This window comes from Penicillium chermesinum, assembly GCF_028974085.1.
Source record: "Penicillium chermesinum strain IBT 19713 chromosome Unknown utg000005l:1.0-4115287.0:1.0-4118363.0, whole genome shotgun sequence".
NCBI lineage: Eukaryota > Fungi > Ascomycota > Eurotiomycetes > Eurotiales > Aspergillaceae > Penicillium > Penicillium chermesinum.
The window spans coordinates 218581-236795 of NW_026695315.1; the positions used below are offsets into that span (position 1 = coordinate 218581).

Sequence of the window (18215 nt, forward strand, 5' to 3'; positions counted from 1 at the left end):
GTTCATCGAATCAAGCTATATACTGCATTAAGACATCTAGGTCATCAATTTTAGGCGTGCTCCTCCTGCTCAATAGCACGCTTCTCTTCGGACCGCGCCCAGGCATCCACCTCAGCAGCCTCACCCTGAGGAAGGTGACGAGCCATGGAGACAATATGCCAAGGACTCTCCGCATCCTGGAAGACATGGTTGATAGCCTCCAGATTACGGTTCATCGTCTCAGGATAGAAGAAGAACACAGCGAAGGGGATGCACGCCGAAATAACAGCATATACAATGTAGTAGCGGTATCCGATCGTGTCGAGAGCGACCGGGGTGATCATGACAACGACAAAGTTCCACAGCCAGTGGTTCGCAGTCGAGATCGCCGACATGGCGACACGGAGTCTCATGGGCGCAACCTCGGTACAGTAAAGGAAGTTTCCGCCGAGGAATCCGATCGGGTAGAAGGAGTTGAAGAGGAAGATGAATACTGCGGACACGATAGAAGCTTTGTGGTTCATGCCGAAGCTGTTGGTGATGGAGAGGACCACCATGCAGACGCACATCCCAGTTCCGCTGATCATGAAGATCTTTCGGCGACCGAGGCGGTCGATGGCGAAGAAGGCGACGAAGCTGCACAGGAATTTCCAGGTCATGGCGCAGGAGGAGAGAATACGGGCGAGATCGCTGTCCATGTGGAGGTTCTCTTCGAAGATGGTAGAAGCATAGGTCGAGATGAGGTTACCACCGCACATCTGCTGGAAGAATTGCAAACAGACACATAGGCAGAATCGGTAGAGAAGGCGCTCGTCGTCCCGCTTCTTGAAGTTGAAGATATCGCTCAGCTTGGCGCTGTCGACTGTAACTTCGAGCGAGGTTTCAATGCCACTGATCTCGATCCGCACGCCAGGGTCGTCGTTCGGAAGACCTCTGTATGCAGCCAGACTGTGAGTTGCCTCCTCGGTACGGCCAACGCTGACCAACCAACGAGGGGACTCGGGGAGGAAGAACACCGAGCAGGTCAGGATAAGAGAAAAGAAGAGTGACACCACAAGCGGGAGACGCCACTGTAGCGTGCCGTCGACCTTACTCAGACCGAAATCAATCCAGTTACACAACGCATAACCCAGACAGATACAGATACCTTCCACAATAACGTGCTGTCCACGGTGCTTGGCCGACGTACACTCGGATTGCCAGACAGGGACAGCAACACTGAGTTGTCCAACTCCCAGACCCAGAATGACACGACCGACGACAAATTGGGCCAGGCTGTAGGAGGAAGTCTGCAGGACTTGACCGATGATGGTCAGGATTGCACCGAGGAAGATAGTCTTGCGGCGTCCAAGTCGGTCACCTAGCGCAGTACATGACAATGCTCCGACAAGAGCACCGAGCTGGAAGGAAGCAATCACAGCACCCTTCGAAGTAGAGTTCTTGGCCTGAGTCGCCCCCTCAGTGTTGATCGTATCGATCTCCGGGAACATATGCACCCAGCTCTGGAGTGTAGCGAGAGGGCCCAGGCCGGACTGGTTGTATCCGAAGACAATAAAGGCCGGGGCAACAATAAGAAGAGCCTGGGCCAAGCTCAGGGACTTGCCTCGTAACATCGTGGCCGGCATGATGGGTGACAGAGGGAGGAAAGGTTCACCTAGGAGACCTCCAACAGGGTTTTATGCCCAGGGAGGTCCCCTCACCCTCCCCGAGCGAGGCCGTGGAGACCCCGCAGCGAAAAATCTCTGTCATGGGGATATAGTGGACAACGAAGCTAGCTCCGTTCCCACCTTTAGCAATGATCGAGAGCATATCCATCGCCCGGTGAGTCTGATAGGCCCGCATTGGGTGATATGATGGAAGAGCTCCACCATAACCCAGGTTTCTAAAACCAACTCGGCGAACATCCACGACTCAGGACTCAGGAGCCCGTTATCCTTTTCGTGAACAGGGTTCAGATCGCTCCGCGGGCCGCCGACAGTCGGGATATTGTAGTCATAGGCCCTGATTTCCCCAGCTGGTGTTCCACTAAGAGTCCGGAGTAAGCCGCGAGGACCCCAGAGGGGGCGAGGGGTCAATCCGCACGATTAAAAAGCTGGAGTAAAGTGGCGGGGCCTGAACCGGGACTCAGCTCCAGAAGGTTATCCAGTCAGTCCGAGTTTATACCGATTTTACCGAAGTTTAAGCCAGCGGGTAGGGCTTTACCTCCCCGAGTTTGATTCCCGAGGCGATTCCCATGGTCCCAAGACATATTTGAACCTCCTGAATCCGGGGTTGAATCCGGGGTTCAGATAGTTCTATGCTGGATGTGACAAATCTCTCGGCGCTGTACAAGTCCTTCTTGGCCGTCTGGAAACGCGATTCCGAGGCGATGATCGAAGCTTGTCGGGCCTCCTTTCTGCATGCCGAGAAATAGCGCCAAGGATGCTCGGCCCGTCTCGCCCAATGGCTGAACCGCCAAGCAACAGGGGGATTCGGAGGTTTACCGAGTCTGCGAGTTATCCTCCACCGGTGAGGGAGATTTGTGTCCAAAGGTCACGGTATTCCCCCCGGAAGGCAATTCCTCCGACGAATGGCGCTTCCCCGAAATGAAGTGGTCTGGATCCGCACTCTGAAACGGATCGCCCTGGCGCGGGAAAACAGAGGATGTCGAGACAGATGTGGGAGATGTGGGACCACCGATTTCGGCATTTCAGGCTTGGGGTTGGCATTGCGGGTATGAACAAGAGAACTAAAAACATTATGCAGCAGCTGCGAGTGGCCGATGCCGTCATCATCGCGGTACCAGGAGGGTTCAGCCTAGTACGTCTTGGGGTTCAATGGATCCCATACCGGAAGGTCTTGGCACTATGGCATCAGGCACGGTAGCTGGGATTCGGAGGAACACAGGGCGGTCACTTCTCTGTGTGTTTGAGCAGCCGCTTGTTATGTCACGGGGTTCAATAGGCATTTCTTGGCACCAAGTATTGTACGTGAGTAGTATCCAAGTTGATAGTGCTGCACACGCCGCTCGGCTCTGATGGGTAGAGTAGCGAGTGTTGAAACAATAACATCGCCACCCAGCCAATCGTCGATCTATGCAGAAATCGGAAGGTTGGGATCTGATGGGCCCTTTGGCAATTAACTACCTGGCGTCGAATATCTCCTACTAGACTCGCCTAACTTCAACGACAGGAAAACTCAAGGCTAAATTCTGGATTTTGCCAGTTTTAAAAGACGAGATGATAGACTTTCTAGTGGACAGTAATAACTAGCATGCTACTGGGTCTACTTGCTCCTATAGCGACTAGAAGTTGTTGTCTCGGGTCCTCTGGGCCGGCTACTCGTACACCTCCTCTAGTCAATGCATCCCGAAGATCCTTCTTAATAACTCAACCCCCAGCCATTATACCGCCTCCCTTGTCTTCTTCGCAGATTGCGTGTCATACGGATCTTCCAAGGCCGCAGAGCAAATTTTGATGTTGACACAAATAGTTAAACGGCCTAAAGCGTTGAAAGTGCATTGATGAAGCTCACCAAAGGGAGCGGAGGCTGCAGAATGAGAACACCTTGAGTTATATTTCGTTCAGGGGTTCTGGACATAGAATTTCTGTTAACTATTGACATCTGCTGTATAAAGCAACCATCTGCCTCTCTCAACATCAAGGAATGAGTGTCGTTTCAAGATGAGTACGTCAAGGAGATAGTGCGAGAAACGAGGCACAGAGGAACAGGATGACGCCTAAGTAAATGATACTGAAATTGGTGAGACGTGAATATCATATGGCCAGAAGGACTTAGTTACGAGGCTCCAGAAAGGCACTTTTTCGTTGATACCGGCAGTATGATGACTTAGCCTTGGTTTGAAACAACCTCCAAACTGATAGTCAATCCATGACCCTCACATCGTTTCAAATTTCCTCTTGCTAAGAATCAGCTCATGCCTATTACAACGGGTGATCACTATAGTATTTCTGGGACTAAGGGCCTGCTATTATAGAATAGGATCATACAGCGTAGGCGGAATTCATATAATAGAAGATAGCTGCAGGCTCCTGCATACTAAAATACCAGTGCTGCTATCCCGTCCTCATATTCGCGATGACTTGTTCCCCTATAAGACATTGCTATTAGAGTAAGTGTCTTCCATGCCTTGTTTGACGGTACCAGCAAACTCATCGGTATAGTTGATTACTCGTTCTAAGATCTTGACGATACTCCAACCATGCTTTGACTCAGGCCTATCTTCCAAATGATGAGATCGAGATGGGTACCCATTGAGCAGAGTAGACCCCATACATGCATGTCTGAGTCGGTTGATGCAATTGATGTGCACGGTCGCGTCATCCTGAATCCCGTAATATCGATTCGCGATGACGCCAAAAAAAACTATCTAAACTATCCGAGTGGGTCTGACATCAGCTTGGTGGTCCCTTTTGCTTATTCTGACGGCTTTTATTAGTGGCTTCCTACACTGCCGATAGTTCGGCTACACCCTGGTAGTGACGAATAGCAGACAAATAACATGACAGTGTTCACGCAGTGAGGTGTTTAGAGAGATACGAAGCCACTTATAAGGCAAATCAGCTCCAACCCCTCGTCGGCTTTTTTTTTTGTTTTTTGCAATTACTTCCTTCGGAAAACTATTCCACATAGTATCAATATTGCTCATCACGCTCAGATGGCCCACCTCGAAGCCCGTCGCCATATTTCGCCTGATTCGGGGTTCCATGTGACCCTTCACCCCCATTTTAATGAGAAGATCCGGCATCACATTCCTCCAGAGCCCATTCGCGAGGCATTCGCCCCACCAAAGGATCGTGCATTTTTCGCAGATCCTGAGAAAAGGCGCTATTGGCGGTGGCACATCCCGTGCCTCTGACTGAGTCCATTGGAACCGTCTTGGAAGGTGTGCAGCTCTCGCAGCTTGACGAGAAGCAGCTTGACGAGCTAGCTTTGCTGGTCAATGAGCGTGGTGTAGTGTTTTTCCGCGACCAGGATTTGACTACAGAACAGCAGATTAAGTTATTTGAGCATTATGGTGTTTTGGACAGACACCCCGCCCAAAAGGTAAATTTGGGAAAATAACGCATGATCCACCAAGCTAACTTCCTCACTAGGACCAAAAGGTATATAGAAACGAAGCCAAATCTTGCAGCCATGGCTAAGGTAGTCAGTTTGTGAATATCAAAGGGAGTCGCGAGGACCATCGTGAGATTTTGAAATTTACTCCTTGGGTAAGAGGCGAGCTAGAAACCTTTCCAACATATCTAACTAACAACTGTCGAAGCCGAGTGGAGATTTCCATGCGGACACTTCATTTGAAATCAATCGTAAGCTCACTGGCTTGATTTAAAAGGGAAAAAAACATTGATTATTCGCAGCCCCGTCCTACTCGCTGCTGCGAATGGAAGAGCATCCAGCAGTGGGGGTGATACGGCCTGGGTACGTGAATCTCTTGAAAATTAAGCTCCTGTGCTTATTATCCAGGTCTCGCAATACGGACTATACGATGCTCTGAGCAAAGCATACCAGACATTCCTTGATGGGCTCCATGCAGTCCACACCTCTCGGTTGCAATGTATGTCACGAATCGCTGCCAATCAAGCGAGACACTCAGCTAACAGTGGTTTTCGAGACGACACAATCCTAGACCTATGGGGCACTGGCCCGAACCGCCCTCCAATCGATACACACCACCCCGCCGTGCGCACTCACCCTGTCACAGGCTTGAAAGCGTTGAATGTGAATCCTGGGTTTGTCACCGGGTTTGCCGAGCTCAAGAAACTCGAGTCCGGTGGGATCCCTGGCCCAAATGAGACGGACAATCCGCTGATCTTTTGCTTAGACAAGATTTTGGAGTTCTTGGCATATCACATTCATTCCGCGGATGACCACTACGTTCGGTTCAAGTGGGCAGTTGGCAGCGTCGCAATGTGGGATAACCGGTACGTCTGAAGGAGTAATATGCGATGGTTGATGGATCGAGAAGTTGGTCGCTGATCATCTCGCAGTTGTACATTGCATCGTGTCATCCCGGGCACGTATAAGGGAGAGCGCCGAGGCATTCGGACAACCGTATTTGGTGAAAAACGTGGGTGTTACATGTATTTCGGTATTCTGATCGCACGGTAGACCGAGCTAATCGAGTCTTCAGCTTATTTCGATCCTGAGAGCGAGAGTCGGGAGCAGCGCTGGGCTCGTGAGCGGCAAAATGCAGGACCGGCTGATGGGGCTGAATGATCGAGGCCAGTCTAATATCTGGGGGTACAGAAAAGTACTAGTACGATAAGCTGCACAAAGTACAGCTTTTAAGTTCGGTACCTAGACACTAGTAGTAGAAATCACGGCCCTGCCAATGTGGTTTTCGAGTCGGCGGCTCAGCTCGAGAACTCTAAGTTTTGACATGCGGTGTCTATGCATAACAGTGGAAAGATATATATCTCCAAAGCTCCAAACCAGACAGTTCGAAACCCAACCACGAGCACTTGAATATTGTGATTGTAAAGATGAAAAATCTGTATGGCAAATGCTGGAATACTACGAGCCTAACGTTACTAATATACCCTGCATGCTGTGTGCGGCACGAGGTGATTGCTGTCGGGGGATTCACATCCCCGCAGAAAGTCCCCAACCAAAACTACATCCGGTTACCCACCTCAGCTTTTGGTAGAGAACAGCATCCACGGAACGGCCTCCACGGTTCCCCTGGCAGGTTGGATGGATCCTGGGTGGATTCTAGTTCCCCCTGAAATGGGTCCTGCGAAGCCGGGAAATCCAACTGGCCCCCTAAAACACTGAGCAATTAGGGCCTTGTGATCCTTGCCCCCCACCAGACACTACGACTACGCCACACTAGCCAATCATGGCAGATGAGGACCGTGATCGACGGCCAGAATGCGTCGCGCACAACTTGCTAATTGCTACTATTGGAGTGATGTGCATCGTTACAAGGTTAATCGACTGCGACGAAGATCCGAATCGGGTCCGAGCGAAACTACGCAGATTCTCTAAGGTGCACTTCCCCCCAGACGCAAACCCCAGACAGAACCCCCAGCCTGGGCCCCGGGGGGAAAAACCGGAATTAGTCAGAAAGGCAAGTCGTGGATAGTTACTTATCCGAGGGCAATTTCACAGGCTTCGCTTATTGGCTCTTGGAAGGTTTGTGGGGTAAAGCGGGGAAAACAACCGGATGGCAAGAGTTGGCTATCTTGCACTCCTCGTTTCAACGCGTCACCGCATCCCAACCCACCCCCGCTTTAGCGTCTGGGCGACTGTCTTCGATTCTAGTTTGCTCGCGCTGTCCCGATCCGCACGGCCAGCTGTAGGGGAAGATGGTCGTGAAGGCATGCAATCGCTGCCATTCCGCCAAAGAAAAATGCACTTTTACCGGCAATGACCAACAATGCATTCGGTGCAAGCGCTTGAAGATCCCATGTTCCGTTTCTCGTCGCAGCGGCCGAATAGGCCGCCGGCCATCTGCAAAGGCCTTCCCGCATGGTCAAATGCAGGTCTGGAGTGTTGACCTTCAGCCCAGCGACGAGCCCGAATCCGAGCTGACGGTCCGTCGAAAAACCACATCACCCTCATCCAGCCGCGCCTCCCCCGCCGAGTCCGTATCCGATATCTCAGAAGAAGGCTGGACGCCGACAAGGGAAGGCCTACTCATGCTGTCGCCGGAGAGGTTGCTTGCGACGCCCAAGAGGTTGCAAACAACCGCCGACGCGTTGCAGACGGTCATGGATACACAGCAGTTTGCTGCTATACATGGGCCCTTTGCGATGGGGGCCAGCTTTTTCCCTGTCTCCCAACAAACCATAACTATCCTCCTGTCCTGCTCCGGACCCACCCTCACCGAGGGCTATCTGGCCTTCCTCTCGTTAATGTCGAGCCATCAGAGGTCACTTGTCATGCGACCCCAGCAGGCGGACATGCAAAAGGCAGCCAAGGGACTGCAGCGCTTGCGCAATGTGAACATTAGGCACGTGTATGATGCGGCTTGCGCGCTCTTCCTGGGTCAGATCATGTACGTGTTCAACGTTGTCAGCGCCCCCTATTCCAATACCGCGCACTCGATTGTGCGGAACGCGCTCCTCACGACGCGCGACTGGTTTCCAAGCCTGTTCATGTATCCGATCATGGATACCATCACCTTGACCCCCGTGTTGATTGACACGGTGGAGGCGGTGGCGCACCGCGAGCTTCCCATTATCCGACTTCCTCCCACCGATCGGGTCATCATCGATCGATATGCTGGCATTATGACGACGCTTCTCCCCCATATCCATGATGTTGCCGAATGTAGTAATTTCATGAAAAATGACCGCAGTGAGCCTCAGTCGGCGCAGCGGATGGCAGTGTGGCAGAGACTCGCAGAGATCGAGGGCCACGTTCAAGAATGGGAGCCACCGCACCAGCCCATCCTGTATGCCAACTTCTCACAACATGAGGCTCTCGCCATGATGACCCAGGCCAATGTCTATCGTCTGGCCACCCTTTTGGTTATTCATCGACTGAGGTATCCACTGGGAGTCGAGGACGGGACCGCACGAGTACTCGCGGAGGGCATCTTTTCGGCCATGTCGTTGTTCGCTTCGTCGGCAGCGGAGAAAGTGACCGCCATGCCCATGGTATTCCCGTTAACAATGGCGATGCTGGAGGTCGAAGGCCCAGGGGAGCGGCTGCTGGACATACTGGCAGCGTTTACCGTACAAAATATCAGTGCAGTTCGACTGCGGGGGTTCATCAAAGCTGTCAGGACAGCCAAGGAGGCAGGATTCAAGGGAACATGGTTTGAACTAGTGGAAGATCATTTGCATGTGGCGATGCCACCTTAAAAGAGGGTCTAGGCTTCTTCCCGCCTTTCGCTATGGGATATTTTGCGGATGTGTTTTGTAATTAAGTGATTTCTGTGTGAGGCCCCGCCCCAATCTATGGCTAGCCAACTGCGCGTCAGATCCCTTGCGATCTGCTGGATCAGTTAGATTCGGATCCGCCGGGAGTTTTCTTCCGCACGTAGGCTCGAGATTATGGAGACTCTTCGTGGGCCACATTGATACGAATCCACCGGATCGCAGCCCGTTATCGATCCCAACGCGCGCGGATGAACCCAAATCGGGAAAGAAACCACCGGCTAGTTCATCCACCGCACCCAAAGTCCTCCCCGGGAAAGGGGGAAAGCGTGCGCCCCACAGAAGCCTCGCAAAGACGTGGATGGCGCCTAACCGCTTCGAGCAATAACTGACCGGATTTGTACTACGGGATCTGCGACTGGTGATGCAAGACGCTCTAGAATCAGGAATTCGTGTGGAAATGAGGAAACAAACAGAACGAGCCTTTTCCCCCTGCAGATGGACCTCTGATTGGCCATAGCCGCACGGTACTCGCGATATCCTTTCCCCCGCATCCGATGATCGAAACCTGGAGAAAACGGCCGGGCTTCGTATATGAAAAGAGTACAGGCCCCGGACGGTGATTGTCGTTCCATCCTTTCTACCTGTAACCAGCCTCAAAGGTTTTCTACACAAAGCGCATTTGTCCCACCACGTCTAGCTTCAGAAGAGCGGCCCCAAGCATCTATCTCTTCTGTCCAAGGACGCAGCCTCGCTAGACCCGCTAGGTAAAACGATTAGGACAACGCAACAGTCAGGGATGCCGTCAAGGAGGATCCAGAGAGCATGCCAGTTATGCCATGTCACCAAAGTCCGCTGCGATGCCGTGGCGGGCTCGGGGAACCCCTGCAGTAATTGCGACCAAAAAGGCGCCAAGTGCGTCGTAGACCAACGCGCCCGGAAGAGGTATGATGGACCGATAACTTAAGCCAGGGAATCTCGCAATTTAACCCACCTTGCAGAAGACGAGTGCAACTCAAGACCTTGGGCATGTTCCCGAAGAAAGCTCCCGGGGCCATGTCTCCGGCGACTACGATCGTATCCATGCTTTTCCCAGCGCCTTCCAGCGAGCGAAGGTCTTCCACCGGCTCCACCGGAGGCGCCTACGGCAATGAATTTGTTCAGGAAGATTTTCTCCATACGAATATCAACGCTTTCCCTCCCCCCGATCCGGCAGCCGGCTGGCCTGATGTCTCTTTAAGTCCAACGAGTAAGTCGGTTCTACACCACAAGTGTAAAAGGGAACTGGATGAATCAAAACTGACAATGTTTGTCAGCGCCTGACCTTGGGTCTTTCAAGAACCTTCCATTCCAACAACCAGAAGAAGAAGTATGGAATGCATTTACAAACCTCGGATCACCGCTACCTTCCTCGGAAGAAGAGGAGAATCCGGAGGCTATGCTCCCAAGGTTCATTCAACCACTTCCAATGATGATGAGTCCAGCCAACATTGAATGTCTGTATACCAACGGAGTGTTTTCACTGCCAGGCATTCCCCTCCAGGATGCCCTTTTACAGACTTTCATCGACTGTGTCTTTCCGTCTATGCCAATCGTCGAGCTCTCACGGCTTTTGGGTATCATTCAATATCGTGACAACGGCGCTGATTCGATCAGTCTGCTTCTTTTCTACGCGGTGCTGATGTCAGCCACTACGTTTGTGGACCAAGGGTATCTCTACGAGGCTGGTTTCTCCAGTCGCACGGAGGCCCAGGAATGCTTTTATCGAAAGGCCAAGGTACGTTGACCGGGTCCAAATCTCTGCAGGATCTAACACCGGATAAAGCTTCTCTACGAGACCGAATACGAGCTCAACGCTCTGACTATCGTCCAGTCCCTTCTGCTTCTTTCATACCGGTTGCAGACTGGAGACGGCCTTGACAGCCGCCACTGGACCAGCGTCGCCATTTCCACAGCGCAGTCAATCGGTCTCTTCGACGATGCGTCTACAAAGCATGACTTGACCTTCAACCAGGGCCTCTGGAAAAGAATTGCATGGTCATGCTACGTGACCGACTGCCAAACCGCACTCAAGCTGAGATGCGTGCCATTTATCACCGGCCCGGAGTTTCACCCCCAGCTGCTTACAGAAGAAGACTTCGACCTATGCACTCCATCCGATCCTTCAATTCCGGGCTTCAATCTACCTCAAATCCAGGATATCTGCACCCAACAAGCCTTGAACGCCTTATTTATCGCGCAGACACAGCTCTGCACATCCATCAACGACGTCCTCCAACTACAAGCCAAGCACAACACCCCCGCGGGCTCACCTTCAATCCCGAGTCCACCCCACAGCCTGGAAGACTCGGAAAACTCCGCCCGAGTATCCGCAACCGAAGCGCGACTCGCGGAATGGGCAACCTCCTTCCCCGTGGTCGACCTTGCCAAAACAGAAAACCCTACTCTCTTTCTCCAGCGCAACATCCTCCACTTGCAGTTCTACACAGCCATTGCAGTCTTCTACCAGTCCCAGCACCTGCCCTCCTCGGGCTTCTGCGTCAAATACGCCTCGCAGCAGATCACCCGCATCGCGACGATGATCCACCAGCACAACCTGCACACCCGCCTCCCCGTCATCGGCGTCACCGCCATCCTGGTAGCCATTATAATCCAGATTTCGGAAATCAGATCCCAGTCCGCGGACAGCGGGGAGTCAATGCAGAACTTCCACGCGGGGCTCGAGGTCCTGAGAGGCCTTAGCGACGTGTACCGGGAAGCTAGCCAGGTGACATCATGGGCGTCGAAAATGATGGATTCGTTGAGCCTTGACGGGGGAAACTACGCCTATTCCGAGCGTAGATCATCTGCACCTCATGTGGATATGGCCTACCCTGCGCAGATGGAGTCGCGTGTGCTTGGCGTGCAATGAATCATGTTTACTACCTTTCTATTCCTGTACTATACTTTCGGACTATGTTTACGCAAGAGTTCTTTGGGATATGCCTAATGATGATGAAGTTGGAGGCTACGGGGGGTTCAAAAATTGGCGAAGAGCTTTTTGTACAGTAATTTGGATGAATCTGAGAAAAGTATACTCTACGTACTCATGTCCGTATTCGAAGCCTCCAAGGGATAGTATTGCTAGACATTCTTCCAGGCCTGGCGTATAAAGGGGCACGATGGAATGACGTCGATGTTGTCAGATCTACAAGCCCGAGGAAAAGTATAGAAACGTCACACGACATTTTTAAGGTCAGCAGATCTACCTTAGACCGAAACAATGCCCCACTATAACGGCGGGGGATCGCCAGTCTGGGGGCAGGCAGATATACGGTACGCCATTTGCGTCATCATGTAAACTTTATTCATTAGCTGGAAGCCGAATAAGGTTCAAGACTCAGAATGGAGCAAACTTGAAGTGAACAAGAGCAAGAACGAACTGGGTAGGTAAATTCTATGAGAAGCCTCGTTCCGCAACCGGGTGTGTCTTGGCAGCCTTTGGTGCCATACGGACTCTATGGGTGAGTGTCAATGATAACCAATGCCAGAGAGGTAACTAGCAGCAGAATCAAGTAACAGGGACAGTAGGAGAGAGACTAGCAGGGAATATGGGCGAACGACCTTTATAGGCGGGCCAGGGAGTTGGGTTCGTTCTGGAAGCTGGTGGAGTTAGGCCTGACTGGGTGAAATCAGGTGCCTACGGTGGTCCTCGTAAGAGGTACAGAGTGGGTGAACGAACTCTACACCTAATGTGCTGGGCCGCCTCGATCTCTGGCATAGTGTACTCTTGCCCAAATGGGTGTGTAGAGAGCGCGTTGGGAGAAACACAGCCCCGAGATGATGTAACAAACGAAGTCAGAGCTTGGAGGGGTGCTAGAGGAAACGAAGTCCGTGCCCACAGTTCTCAATTACAGTATCGTGGGATCTGGTGTCTTGAGGTGCGAGTGTTCTCGGTGCAAACGCGCCCGTTTGCGCGTAAATGGAACAGGTGTGTAGAAGCCAATTCTGGTGGTTGCCAGGTCAGGGAACTGGAGGAATAAAACCACATCTAGTCAATCTATTGTTTGTTCTCGAGTATAGTGTGTCTTGGCACGCGCTGGTGTGGTTCAATGTATACGGGTGTGCTCCGGCCAAAACTAGTGTCATTCCAAAACTGTGTGTGATGGGTCATGGAATACGCCCATTCAGCGCTATATGGCCTGCTTGCCTGTCTGCCTGCCTGCCTGCTCCGCCTCATACAACTCGTGTACCATCGCCCGCTCTCAACATGTGCCAAGAGTTTGATATAGTATACTTTATACAAGCAAACAAGCAAGACGCTCTCAATACGTGCCAAGAGTTTGATATAGTATGCTTTATACAAGCAAACAAGCAAGACGATCTGCCTCCTTCGTCGTGCTGCTCCAAATATCAGGGGTTGCTGTCTCATTGGGTGTTCGTAGAAGGGGAGATAAGCTTTTCTGTGACGCCCGTGCGGGCGAAGCTTACCCTTATCTTATCTAGATTGAGGTTAGAAGGAGATGAAGTGGGCAGAAGACGGGGGCAGAGGCTTATCGATCTCCATGGTAGAGGCGTTCTCCGTACAGATAGCGCGTTTGATTGCAAACGCGGATAATCGTCGCTTAGCACTAGCGTGATCACTAGCGTAGAATCGCGGTCCTTGCTGGACTATAAAAGCATCGAGATCACCCCGGATTTCCTCTTCCTTCTCTCTTCTTCAGCGCTGGGGTGAGTGTCCTTTCCTGCCAACAGACATCTTGAAGGCCTTCAAGATGACCCTCGCTTAACGGCAGGGACGACTCAGAAGTCCTGAGGGCTGTCTGATGTACCTGATTTTTGGAAACGACGAGTGGCCTCTGTGCTTGCGCATGCTATTCGTACTGTGTCATTGGGCTTACACTGTCCCCTCTCGACGCGAACACCTTTTTTTTCATCAACTGTGTCGGCTTGCCCGATCGCTTGGAGAAGAACAGGTGTATCTCTGTGGAGTTGGGAGTCTGGAGTATCAAGTAAAGCTAAGTTAGAAAGGGGAGGGGAGTGAACGAATGAGGTTACTGCAAAGATGTTTCATGGCTTTGGAGGCTGGTGTTTCTCTTTCCATCTGGGTATGATTTGCAGATTCAGGCGGGGAGAGTTGATGGTTGGAGGTTCCAAGCGTATGTCCAAGCATATGTGAGGCAATGTTGGGGATCTGGGTGGATCTTGGTGTGCTTCCTCTGTTGTTGATGGGGGTATGTACAGGTGCAAACAAGAGGCGTGGTGGGGAGCTTCGTGTAGACTATTCTACCACCTGAAATTTCTCGGCAGATCTTGGCAGAATTGGGTGTGTCTTACCATATCTTGGTGTCTATATTCCTATTTCTGATCATTTTTAGCATGCTCTGGTGTAATAAGCTGATTATTGGTGTTTCAAATGTAATACGGGTGGTTCTTGACAGCTCTTAGTGTATCGTAGTAGAAGTAAGTGTATCTTATCGGATCCAAGAGGATATCGGTAGCTCTTGGTGCATATACACTCCTGTTTGGTAGCTTTTGGCGAACTTAAATGTGTCAAGCACGTAGTTGAATGATAATAGCGTGGATGTTACGGATTTACCTCAAATGTCTATCGAATGGCTTTCCGTCATTCTGACAGGGACGATTCATATGGAAATAGCACCCTGCATCCGAGTCGAGTTTGAGGCATTTGCGCCATGTGTCCCGGCATGAATCTCTCTTGGGAACTTAAATGATGGATCAGTCGACGCAAGGTCAATTAAGAAGACTTCTATAGAGCTTGTGAGCTCTAGACATATTGAAATAACAGGTGGGCAGTTGAATTCATCATTAGGTGTCGCTTTAACGCAGCAGGCTATGAACACACTTTTCGGGTATTTTACCTCTTCTCCCGAATAACGGCTATCATATAACTAGTGAGCGAACACGTTAGCTGTGTCTTCCAGACTGTAGAGAAAGAATCGGCGTCACTCACAGAGTCATCCCGATCAAAGCCATCGCTATTCCTCCGAGGCTCTGACGAGAAATTATCTGGTCACTCAACACCCAACCCAAAGCAATTACAATCGAGTTTTTCAGGTGCCCGATAACCGTGCTACTGACCGGCCCCGTGGCATCGATCACATAAAACATGGACAGATTAACTAGAAATGCGCAGATCCCACTCTGTGAGGTGTTAGCAAATCCTCTGCAAGATCGAAGGACGTACGTACGAGCAATATGGATAGAGCGAGGGACGTGGAGATGTCGTCCAATCGCGGCAACGTATCAAAGAAAGGCACAAAGCACAATAGCATAAGGGATCCAAGCGCTGCTTGATTGAGCAGGAGCTGCATGCTGGTGACTTCAAACTTCTTATGATAGCTGCCCACAATTGTAGTGTATACCGCACTAGCACATAACCCAGTGACGGCAGCAAATGCGCCTGTGGGAGAAGTCATCTTCGAGTTGTCGGCGTTCGCGACCGAGTCAAAGTAAACAACGACGCCGACGCCGAGGCACATAATCACCAGCGGGATAATCGTTGTTCTCGGAATCAGTGACTGGAAAAGAACGAGATTGCATAGTGCTGTTGCAGGCGTCAATAGTAGGCGGACGAGCTGGTGAAAGATGACTGATGAGTATGCCAGAGAAACGTTCTGGAAGACAATTTGCAGACACATTAGGCCAGCAGGGAGCAGAGTCTGGGGGATTGACAGTGACTTGGCGGTGAAAGCACCGACAGATGGGCGAGACATGATGTATAAGGTGATTGCAGTGACGGAGAAATGGTACGATGTAAATGCCATTTGGCAATTTCGGAAAGATTCATGGGAGAAGATTGATTTGTTTGTGAAAACCTATGTTTGAATGATTTATTAGACCCCAACCACTTTAGAACCCAGAGGCTATCCTGGAAGCAAGGCGACCTACGATCAAGACTGTCGACAGGACATTTGTTATGATCCACATGAAAGTTCTGAATTTCGGAAGGCAGAGACGGACTGGCGTACAATGACCTTCCGGCGACTCGATGTCCAAGGGCCCTCTCTCGTCGATGGGCAGAAACTTTGGCTCGGTTGCCAGCAGATGAGCAGCGGAGCTGAGCGGCCTAAATTGCATCCATTTTGCTCCCCTAAGCCTGGCCTCGACATGCTGAAGGAAAGAGAACATCACGAATACGGAGGTGTTAGGTTCTTCGAGGGGCGACGAGCAGGACAGGCAACTTTGCGTTGAAGTCTCAGCAAAGTCACAGACCTAGTACCGATAGGAGCCACGCTCTCTTGGTATTAGACGGATGCGTCTAGTTCACCTCGATGTCGCATCGTGAATACCCCGGAGTGCTTGTCTTAAAGTGGGGCTTCGCTGCTCCGCTCATGGAACCTTCATGGAAAAGGGAAAGAATTAACAATTATCCATCCCTACAAGATGAGCTTAGTAGAATCGAGACTGCAGGTCTTTCCCGCCATTGTGAGAGCAAAACAGCCCCAAGATAATCCTGCATGATCCTATCTGATCACTGGTAGATATGCCCCGAGATTGCTAGTCTACACCATTCAAGTTGGGTTCCAATATCAAGTTCGATTTGGGTTTCTAATTCATCCCACATCCTTTGGGGACTCTCCGTGGTCGATATCATACGATTATGTGTTTGCAAAGGACCTCCGAATGGGAATATCGGCAATATTCACTTCTTTCCACTTGTATCGAGTATGCAGGCAGCCAGCATCATTAATCTCTTAGTTCATAGCTAGAGTAAGGATTGAAAACAGCTATTTACTAGTCTATTCGGACACAGACTTGAAGCGAATCGAGAAAATCGACGCAAGCGGATAACAAGACAGATTATTTTGCCTTACATTTCAGGCATGACACTGTTTGAGCCGCAACGAGCCATTACGTAATAAGGGTCACCACCCGATCAAGTTTAGCGCGCCCCAGATGCCCCTCAAATGATCATCAAGGTCTGTTATTCTGTAAAGCGCAGTGAATAATCTTCTAAAATTACGTGAATCTAGAAATGAAAACTCGGTGAGCAAAAACACATACAACAGTCAGGATTCCCATGTGGTCACCCACCATAGTACTAACTGACCGGCGTGTGGCTTATGTGCGGACAATAGTCGGGTGGGTGCCGCCCGGGTGAGAAGTGGGTGAGAGCCGCTTTAGCGTCGCGCGACCGGGGGTGAGTAGGGTGAGTGCGCAATAGACAGGGTGAGAGCTGAGTGATAATCACCCTCCGTCGCGCGACCGCTGCACTGACCCTTTCAGCTGAGCAGGAGTTGAATATTATTGGGTCAAATCTCCCCCTCCCAAAGCAATTGGTCTCTTGGTATCTGCACATCGCCACTGCAAATCAGCCTAGGAGCGACCGATAGCGGTTAGGCAGATCTGCTGAGGCCAAGATGCCCTAAGCAGCAGGGCCTTCAAAAGAAGTTAACTGCCTTTCATCACGTGGCCGTCACCGTTCCGCGCAAGTAACCAGGTTACCAAAAGATGACTAACTATCGGTTCACGTGAACTTCACTCTCAATCTCCCACTCGATGCGGCATAAATAAATAACAAATCGCACCCAACTTCTAAGCTGAATTAGTGTCCGCCGTCCATGGCAGCTGGATTTACTCCGCCAGGGAGTATCCTTGAGCCTCCTCTCACACCGCCATCTACAGTAGAGAAGTCAGTATCACGGAAAGCCTAAAGTGTTGTAAATTGTTTGCGACTCCATCGTGCAGGTCACCGGCTAAGGAGTTGGTGGGAGCATCGACTTAGACCGAACGTCTACGCACAGCTCTTGCATGCGCTAGATGCTGATGAACCCCTTCGAAACTACGTGGAAGATAAAGTACGGTGAGTACCCCCCTAGGCTTCGCTTTAGAAGGTAGATGTGCTCACATAGGTATTCACAGCTACGATTACGATCCCTGCCGTCACTATATCTTAAATACAGATGGGAGTGTCAATGCGGTGGTTGCCTTTGACATCGATTATAAAGAGACTAAGAGAGCGAACCATCACCGTATGGCGACCGGAGTACAAAATGGTAGATGGCGTGGAAGAGTTCCAGGCGACCGCCGTGGTAGAAGCAAAGGTATAATCCCTATGTTGCAAAACGTCTGATTATTTGGCGCTGATAATTCCGCGAAGCCGTTTCGGACAGATGCTGGATGTGCCGTTGAGAGAACAGAATTACGACTATCACTTAGAGACTTCGCGACGGATGAGCTCTCACAAGGCCAGAGAGACCTCGATCGAGAAATATTCCTAACTTCAAAGAGCAGCTTTGTGAGTTTCTGGCAAGTGCCAAAGCTAGGCAGCAGATACAGTGCAACATCTAGGCTCAATCAACCGTATTCGACGAGGCGCATTAAAGCGTCGATGACCTCAAAACGCCGCCCGAACAACTGACCTCAGAGGATGAGTCATCAATAGAAAGGAACAGGGAGAGGAAA

General features: G+C 51.0%; 7 protein-coding genes across 7 annotated transcripts; 4 read left to right on the plus strand and 3 right to left on the minus strand.

Annotated features, from left to right (window-relative positions):
* Window positions 1–50: 50 nt before the first annotated feature.
* N7468_006243 (sugar porter family MFS transporter) lies at window positions 51–1604 on the minus strand (the record flags this gene model as incomplete). Its single annotated transcript, XM_058475539.1, has 1 exon — window positions 51–1604. The coding sequence occupies one exon, from the start codon at window positions 1602–1604 to the stop codon at window positions 51–53; it is 1554 nt and encodes a 517-aa protein (XP_058328429.1).
* Window positions 1605–4636: 3032 nt separating this feature from the next.
* N7468_006244 (uncharacterized protein) lies at window positions 4637–6198 on the plus strand (the record flags this gene model as incomplete). The annotated part of the gene is made up of 10 exons (XM_058475540.1): window positions 4637–4775; window positions 4865–5025; window positions 5076–5084; window positions 5133–5192; window positions 5246–5288; window positions 5340–5386; window positions 5446–5536; window positions 5594–5903; window positions 5970–6049; window positions 6113–6198. 10 exons carry the CDS (start codon window positions 4637–4639, stop codon window positions 6196–6198), a joined length of 1026 nt encoding a protein of 341 aa, XP_058328430.1.
* A 1091-nt stretch (window positions 6199–7289) lies between these two features.
* N7468_006245 (Zn(II)2Cys6 transcription factor) lies at window positions 7290–8792 on the plus strand (the record flags this gene model as incomplete). Its single annotated transcript, XM_058475541.1, has 1 exon — window positions 7290–8792. The coding sequence occupies one exon, from the start codon at window positions 7290–7292 to the stop codon at window positions 8790–8792; it is 1503 nt and encodes a 500-aa protein (XP_058328431.1).
* An 814-nt stretch (window positions 8793–9606) lies between these two features.
* Window positions 9607–11718, plus strand: N7468_006246 (uncharacterized protein; the record flags this gene model as incomplete). Its single annotated transcript, XM_058475542.1, has 4 exons — window positions 9607–9752; window positions 9809–10056; window positions 10124–10584; window positions 10633–11718. The coding sequence occupies 4 exons, from the start codon at window positions 9607–9609 to the stop codon at window positions 11716–11718; spliced, it is 1941 nt and encodes a 646-aa protein (XP_058328432.1).
* Window positions 11719–14762: 3044 nt separating this feature from the next.
* N7468_006247 (uncharacterized protein) lies at window positions 14763–15887 on the minus strand (the record flags this gene model as incomplete). Its single annotated transcript, XM_058475543.1, has 3 exons — window positions 14763–14951; window positions 14999–15625; window positions 15699–15887. Coding segments are annotated over 3 exons (1005 nt in total), but the record flags the coding sequence as incomplete, so codon positions are not given.
* A 964-nt stretch (window positions 15888–16851) lies between these two features.
* N7468_006248 (uncharacterized protein) lies at window positions 16852–17109 on the minus strand (the record flags this gene model as incomplete). The annotated part of the gene is made up of 1 exon (XM_058475544.1): window positions 16852–17109. The coding sequence occupies one exon, from the start codon at window positions 17107–17109 to the stop codon at window positions 16852–16854; it is 258 nt and encodes an 85-aa protein (XP_058328434.1).
* Window positions 17110–17371: 262 nt separating this feature from the next.
* Window positions 17372–18171, plus strand: N7468_006249 (uncharacterized protein; the record flags this gene model as incomplete). The annotated part of the gene is made up of 4 exons (XM_058475545.1): window positions 17372–17442; window positions 17467–17608; window positions 17714–17854; window positions 17911–18171. 4 exons carry the CDS (start codon window positions 17372–17374, stop codon window positions 18169–18171), a joined length of 615 nt encoding a protein of 204 aa, XP_058328435.1.
* Window positions 18172–18215: the final 44 nt, after the last annotated feature.